The sequence below is a fragment of the Aythya fuligula genome, chromosome 2, assembly GCF_009819795.1.
Source record: "Aythya fuligula isolate bAytFul2 chromosome 2, bAytFul2.pri, whole genome shotgun sequence".
Classification (NCBI taxonomy): domain Eukaryota; kingdom Metazoa; phylum Chordata; class Aves; order Anseriformes; family Anatidae; genus Aythya; species Aythya fuligula.
Window position 1 is genome coordinate 14,221,139 of NC_045560.1, and position 7,793 is coordinate 14,228,931.

The window sequence follows — 7,793 nt, forward strand, 5'->3', positions numbered from 1 at the left end:
GACATTTGCAAGTTAATGTTCTAGCAGTTGCTAGAAAGCAAATAAGTGGTTACCTGGGCAATCAGAGAAAGACAATGCTATGTGCTGCATCCATACACACTTCATATGTGTAGTAATTGAACTGCATGTTATTTGTACTACTCTCCACATATGGTAAAGATGGAAAAATTGACTGTTTAATGCAGAAAAACGAAAAGCTTGTCTTTAAAAGTCACAGGATTTATCTTACGTGAAACACCATACCAAGAGGTATTACAATCTGTAGCACAGGTGGAATATAAATAAAGTCTGCTAAATAATGGGCAAATTTAAAAATTAATACTAAAGAAAACAACAACAACAAAAAGATTGCTCTCAAGAACATTCCTTTTCTTTCATAAGCCTTATGTTTTCTTGCATTCCATTCCCCTCCATTGTTTCACCAAAGGGAAATGGGGCATTACATGATTATGCGGAGTGTGCCAGTACACTGCAGCTCAACCACTGACTGTATGGTGTGGGGGAATAAAGGTAAACCCCTTGATACACCTCCATCTTATGTAGCCCTCATGCTAAACTGCTGCTCCCACTACCTTCTTATGCTGATTCTGTGGTTCATGCTTCTTTAGCTAAGCCTACACATCCAGAGTGGCCTCAGGAAGAAGTCTAACCAAGGTCTTCCCCTATGTTCAGCAAAAAAATCCTCCAGCCATGCTGAGGGCCACAACCTGCAGCTTCACTGCTGGAGCATTCCTCAGAACACAGCACTCATCAATCACTGTGTCATCCTCCTTTATGGTAAAAGGACTGCAAAGCCCCTCCAGCAGTTTCTCCTCCTTCTCCATCACCTGCACACTGCACTCCAGAAGTAGCTAACAGTAGATTGCATACAACCTATTTTATTTTTGGCTAAAGGCCCTCTCAAGTCAAACAAACAGTAGCATCATGGTAGTTTGCCCATCCACAATCAGATCTGACAGCACCAAAACGATGTAAACAGAACATTCTTCTTCCTGTCTACAAAAAGTTTGCAGGAGTCGCAATAAAATACAGGCTGCCTCAGATGTGCCAATGCTATTTAATTTTTCTGTGAAAGGAAAAATATCCATCAAAATATAGGATACATATGCAGACTTGTACTCTCCCATTCTTGTTTCTTTGTAAGTTTACAGTGCCAGATTTTTACATGTAACTTCTACTTTGCTGACTTGCAGAACTACAAATCAATGTATTCCTTCCCATATTGGACTGCCATCACACTGCTCAGTTTGGACCACACACGGCATGTGAGAGAAAAGTTTGAACTGGGGAAAAAAAAAAAAAAAAAAAAAAAAAGAAGAAGTTTCTTTTACATTTAGTTGGTACTTTTTAGGGAAAAAATGAACACAGTAAGATGACACAACTCTACCTTACACTACTGTACCTGCCTACAAAGCCATTCTCTCCTCCAGTTGCCCTTTACCCTGTCCTCACAAAGTTCTGGTTTCTCATTTCATGGCATTGTTCAACACGCTGTCCATGCAAAATCCCCTATGTCTTGTAGCTAACCACTATTTGCAGAAACAGTCTCTGGGTAAAGCTCTGTGGCCTGCGATAGGAAGGAGATCAGCCTAAACAGTCCCTTCTGGATTTAATCCATGAAATTACTGCCTTCAGTCAAGGCTTCATTCTAACAAGATTATTTGAACAATTTCCATGGACTGAATTTTTCTTTTCAAACATTTTTTTTTTTATAAAAGTGCCATTCACTGACCTATCCAGTACAAACAATGCCCCGCTAAAATTGACTGGAGAACATCATGTTGGGAATTAAAATGCATTTTTCCATTCTTATGAACTAAACATCTGTATTTTTAAATAAACAAAATACTATTTCAAACCAAGATTTTATGTGGTATTTTACTTTCAAGTAAAAATAAGTAAATAAATAAATCAAGCAAATTTACTAATCTCTCAAACTGAAAAGTCCTGCAGTTACCATTACCAGGTTTGGTGTGATCCATACAACCAAAAGTGCAAAGCCTTAGATGCACACAAAAATTCAGCTTATTATAGAGCAGCCAGTGACAAGCAATAGAGCCTAAATGCCTGAACAAAAGTGGCATGAATATTTGTGGCAACAAAGATTTGCAAAACTGTTATCTACTTGTCAAATCTACAGGTTTGCAAAGAGTTGTAGTATCTGTAACATTCTTGCCTTCATCTGCTGGATTTATGTTTCTGCATGATTTGATGGCTGGACATTTGTTTTGAAACCCTTACAAAGTGTCTGAAAGTAAGCTGTATTGCTATAGCAAAGCACAGCTTTTCAGAAAATGCAGGTGCTGTATTTTCTGGAAAAAAAAAAAAAACAACACACAAACCATGTTTAAGACTTGACCCTCGATTCCTTCATCTCAGTGCTTCGACTGACTTTAGCGAAGTCTCGGCATTGGAGGAGCACACAATGGGCAGTGATTCCACAGCCTCAAGCCATTCAGGCTGCTTTTCAGGCAAATAAAGTAAAGCGCCCTCCCCACGGCTGGGCTGTTTTGTATACCTGAAAGACAATTTGACAAATTACCGTGGTCTTGCAAGGGAACTCGGATACATAGGCGTTATTAAACTGCTATGGAGTTCCACAGCACCGATTTTGTTGTTACCGAACAGCTCCAAGGCACGCAGTTATCTTTGCGCTGCATCTCTTTCCACGCTGCAAGGAAACAAGAGCCTATATGACCGATAGTAAGCATGAAGCCAAGCGTACTGTTGAGAAACTTGGTATTCTCCCCTTTCTGGGAGAGTTACAGTGTAATTCTAAACTGCAGCATTCAGCATGTCTCCTGAGCTTCCTTGCTGAAGTATGGCAATGGAAACGTTACAGCATCTGTGTTGCTTTTGGAAGCCATCACCTCACATCTGCCGTCTCCGTAGCGCAGAGCTGAAGTTCAGCACAGAGGTACTTTGTGGCAGGCAAGAGGGATCCTGACGGAGCGGGGATTTATGCTCGCCCCCATCTCCTGACCAGGCTCGCTCCTTCCTGCATTCAGCAGCGGTTTTCAGACAAGGCACGCCTCGAGCAGCACCAGGGCCGCTTTGGGGGGCTCGGGGAGGATTATTTTGGTGTCAGCCCCGGGGACCCCTGGCTAGGCACAGCCGCCCGCACCCCTCCGCCGGGCTTTGTTCGGCCTCGGGGCGCTTCAACTGCTGTGGAGCTTTATTAACCGTCTGCTGCTCTGGGGAAAGTTCTGAATTCGACACACACGCCCTAAAAATACATATACATATACATATATTTATATACACGCGGCGGTGGGATTAACAGCCCCAGACCGCGACACGCCGAGGAGCCCGGCCCCGGCGCCTCCCCGCCAGCCCTGAGGGCGCACAACGCTCCCTCAGGTGGGCGCGGAGAAGTTTCGCCAACTCCCGCGGCGGCCACACGGCGAACGCGCGGCCCCGCCTGCCCGCTCTGCCGCGGGGGGCTCCCCCCGGGCCCAGGCACCCGACGTGGGGCCGCGGCTCCCGGCTCTCGGCAGCCCGGCGGCCCCAGCGGGAGCCCCGCAGCGCCGCGAGCACCGAGCGGCCGGGGCGGGCGGCAGCGCGGCCGCCGCTCCCCTTAAGGTGGTCCGGCGGCGGGCTGAGGGGGCGGCCCCTCACGCCTCCACAGCGGCCCCCCGGGCGCGGCGGCGGCGCCTCCGTGCTCTCAGGCTCCCAACGGCCGCCGGCAGCGGGGCTCTTGGAGCTCCTCACGGGGCGGCCCCGCGGGTCGGGGCTGAGGGACGGGCTGCAGGTCCCCGGGAGGAGCCGCGCACCTGCGGCACGTGCGCCAGCCGCCGCTCCGTGCTTCGGCACAAAGTGCGTTTTTATTGCAAACGCCGCGTTTCTGGACCCCAGGTTTCTCTAAAATTTCTCGTTTTTACCCCAACGCCGTGAGAAGAGGGGCGCAGCGAAGCCGCGCTGCCCCCGTGTGTGTGTGTGAGTGTGTGTGGGCGCAGCTCCGTGGCACGCCTGGGGACCGGGACCCCCGTGCCTGCACCCAGCCGAGCTCCAACCTCGCAGCCCTAAAAGCGTACCAAAAATTTAAAAAAATAAAATAAAATAAAATAAATAATAAATAATAAAAAAACCACAACTAATCTCGCAGCCCCGCTCCACCTTAACGGGGGCCGGAGCCTCCCCCCCTCCCTCCGCCGCGTGATAGGCGGCCGGGGCGGGCGGGGCGGGGCCCGGCGGCGCTCGCTATAAATATTCATGAAGCGGGGCGGCCGGCCTGGCGCGGCCGGGGCCGGGGAGCGACAAGTTGCGCCCAGCCGCTGCCGGGCTCGCCCCGCGGCTCGCAGGTGGCGGGTTCGCGGCCCGGGGGCGCCTGGAGGGGAGCGCAGCCAGCAGCGGCCGCCTGAGCTTGAGAAGGGGGCGCTTGGAGACTGCGCCCGCGGAGCTCCCGGCGCTTCGGAGCGGAGGAGCCGCTCCCGGTCCGCCCCAGCCCCGCTGCCCGCTGCTCGGGGCGGTGGGAGCCCGGCGCCGCGGGGTTGCAGCCGCCTCCCGGCCCCCGGGGCCGGCCTCGGCCATCTTTGAGCGGGGACTCGGCGGCCAAACTTCTCTTCGCCGCCGCTTCTCCCTCCCTGGAGCAGCGAAGGAAGCGGGGACAGCGAGAGAGAGAGAGAGATGCGGCGGCGGCTGAGGGGGCTGCCCTGAGCGGAGCCCCCCCCACCACCACCACCACCACCCCCTCCACGTCCTCATCATCACCGGCACAGCGTCCGTCTGTCCGCCCGCCCGTCCGTCCGTCCCGAGCGGCGGGGCCGCGAGCCCCCTCTCACCTGCGGCCGGCACGGGGTAGCCGGGGCCGGGGCTGCTGAGCGGGGGCGGCGGGGCGGGCTGCCGGGGCCGCCGGGCGCCGAGCATGGAGTGGAGTTACCTGTTGGAAATCACCTCGCTGCTCGCCGCGCTGGCCCTGCTGCAGCGCCCAGGCTGCGCCGCCGCCTCGGCTGCCGCCGCCGCCTCGTCGTCGTCGTCCTCCTCTTCTTCCTCCTCCTCCTCGTCCTCCTCTTCCTCGGCCAAGGAGCTGTCGTGCCAGGAGATCACCGTGCCCCTCTGCAAAGGCATCGGCTACAACTACACCTACATGCCCAACCAGTTCAACCACGACACGCAGGACGAGGCCGGGCTGGAGGTGCACCAGTTCTGGCCGCTGGTGGAGATCCAGTGCTCCAGCGACCTGCGCTTCTTCCTCTGCAGCATGTACACCCCCATCTGCCTGGAGGACTACAAGAAGCCGCTGCCGCCCTGCCGCAGCGTCTGCGAGCGGGCCAAGGCCGGCTGCGCCCCGCTCATGCGCCAGTACGGCTTCGCCTGGCCCGACAGGATGCGCTGCGACCGCCTCCCCGAGCAGGGCAGCCCCGACACGCTCTGCATGGACTACAACCGCACGGACCTCACCACGGCCGCACCGCCCCCCGCCAAGCCCCCGCACCGTGGCTCCAAGCCGGGCAGCCCTGCCAAGGCGCCCCCCGCAGCCGCCGTGCCCCCGGCTGAGGCCCCGCGCAAGCCACGGCCACCGCCGCCCTGCGAGCCGGGCTGCCAGTGCAGGGCACCCATGGTGTCAGTGTCCAGCGAGCGCCACCCGCTCTACAACCGAGTGAAGACGGGGCAGATCGCCAACTGTGCCCTGCCCTGCCACAACCCCTACTTCAGCCCCGACGAGCGCGCCTTCACCGCCTTCTGGATCGGCCTCTGGTCCGTGCTCTGCTTCCTCTCCACCTTCGCCACCGTCTCCACCTTCCTCATTGACATGGAGCGCTTCAAGTACCCCGAGCGGCCCATCATCTTCCTGGCTGCTTGCTATCTCTTCGTCTCCCTCGGCTACCTGGTGCGCCTGGTGGCTGGCCATGAGAAGGTGGCGTGCAGCGGTGGTGCGGGGGCCGGTGGTGCGGGTGCTGGGGCGGCGGGGGCTGGAGGTGGCGCAGCTGCAGCAGGGGCAGCAGCAGGGGGACGCGGGGCAGCAGGCGGCGCGGCCGAGCTGCAGCCTGAGCTGGCAGTGGCTGAGCACGTGCGGTATGAGAGCACTGGCCCAGCACTGTGTACTGTGGTCTTCCTGCTCGTCTACTTCTTCGGCATGGCCAGCTCCATCTGGTGGGTCATCCTCTCCCTCACCTGGTTCCTCGCTGCTGGCATGAAGTGGGGCAACGAGGCCATCGCTGGCTACGCGCAGTACTTCCACCTGGCCGCCTGGCTGCTCCCCAGCGTCAAGTCCATTGCTGTGCTGGCGCTCAGCTCTGTGGACGGGGACCCCGTGGCTGGCATCTGCTACGTGGGCAACCAGAGCTTGGAGAACTTGCGGGGCTTCGTGCTGGCACCGCTGCTCATCTACTTGGCCATTGGCTCCATGTTCCTGCTTGCTGGCTTCGTCTCGCTCTTCCGCATCCGGAGCGTCATCAAGCAGCAGGGCGGCCCCACCAAGACCCACAAGCTGGAGAAGCTGATGATACGCCTGGGCCTCTTCACTGTGCTCTACACGGTGCCAGCAGCCAGCGTGGTCGCCTGCCTCTTCTATGAGCAGCACAACCGGCCCCGATGGGAGGCCACGCACAACTGCCCCTGCCTGCGTGACCAGCAGCCTGACCAGGCCCGCCGCCCCGACTATGCGGTCTTCATGCTCAAGTACTTCATGTGCCTGGTGGTGGGCATCACCTCTGGTGTCTGGGTCTGGTCTGGCAAGACCCTTGAGTCCTGGAGGGCTCTCTGCACCCGCTGCTGCTGGGCCAGCAAAGGTGCTGCTGTGGCTGGGGGCACAGGGGCAGGGGCAGGCGGGCAGGCTGCAATTGCTGCAGCAGGAGGACTTGGGGCCGGCGGTGGTGGCTCCCTCTACAGCGATGTCAGCACTGGCCTGACGTGGAGATCAGGCACTGCCAGCTCTGTCTCCTACCCCAAGCAGATGCCCCTGTCTCAAGTGTGAGGAGGGGGAAAGAAGCCAAAGGTTAGGGAATGAGGGACACTGGCCTGCCTGAAATGCCCCCTCACTGTTTGGTGCCATTAATGAACCCCTAATGGTCCTTATTAGCCACAGCTTGTATAGAACAATGCAGCTGGCAGAGGCCCCGGGCTCCAGCCCCCTCCTCCTTCCCCTCCATTCATATGCAGGGAGCATGTACTTCAAGGAGCCAGCTTATTATTTTGCTGGCAGAGGAGGGTAGGGGCTCACCCGTGTCTTGCAGAGGGCAAGGCAAAGCAGCTTCTGATTCACTCTGGACTAATAGCAGCTCAGGGGAGGGAGGCTCTTCCTTCCCCCCATCCTGAGGTGGGAGTCTGCTGGGACTGCAGGTTTCTTGGGATATTGATGACCAGGCAAATGCCTTATAATACAGACTGAATCAAAACATGTCTTAATTATACACCCCAGATAAATACGGGTTTCCTACATTAAAGGATGTATTTATATAATTATTTGTTACCTTGTACAGATGTGTAAAATATGTATATATCCAAAGCTATACAGTCTGTAAATTTTTTTGTAAAAATGTTTAGAGGCTACCCCTGTAAGAGCAAATATGAGTATTCTATTTTGTCAATAAAATGACTTTTGATAAATGACTTTTTCAAGCTTTTCCCCTACTCCTGCCCTGGTTATTCCAGCTGCCCTGTGTCAGCAGGGCATTCTCATGGGTGGAAGGTCCCAAGGATGAGCTACGCTCGTGTTCTAGCCAGTGCTATGTAATAGGCAGCCAGCTATGGTAAAGTAGTGAGATAACCAGACTTGAGGAAAACAAGTAATTCAACAAGTCATTCTTAAAAAGTGCATGCTAAAACCCAAAACTGGGGGCGCCTTGAGCAAT

General features: G+C 55.4%; 1 protein-coding gene across 1 annotated transcript; it reads left to right on the top strand.

The window, feature by feature from the left end:
* The first annotated feature begins 4,864 nt into the window (after window positions 1-4,864).
* Window positions 4,865-7,500, top strand: FZD8 (frizzled class receptor 8). The gene has a single exon (XM_032182197.1). The coding sequence runs from the start codon at window positions 4,865-4,867 to the stop codon at window positions 6,914-6,916; it is 2,052 nt and encodes a 683-aa protein (XP_032038088.1). The 3' UTR covers window positions 6,917-7,500.
* The last annotated feature ends 293 nt before the right edge of the window (window positions 7,501-7,793 follow it).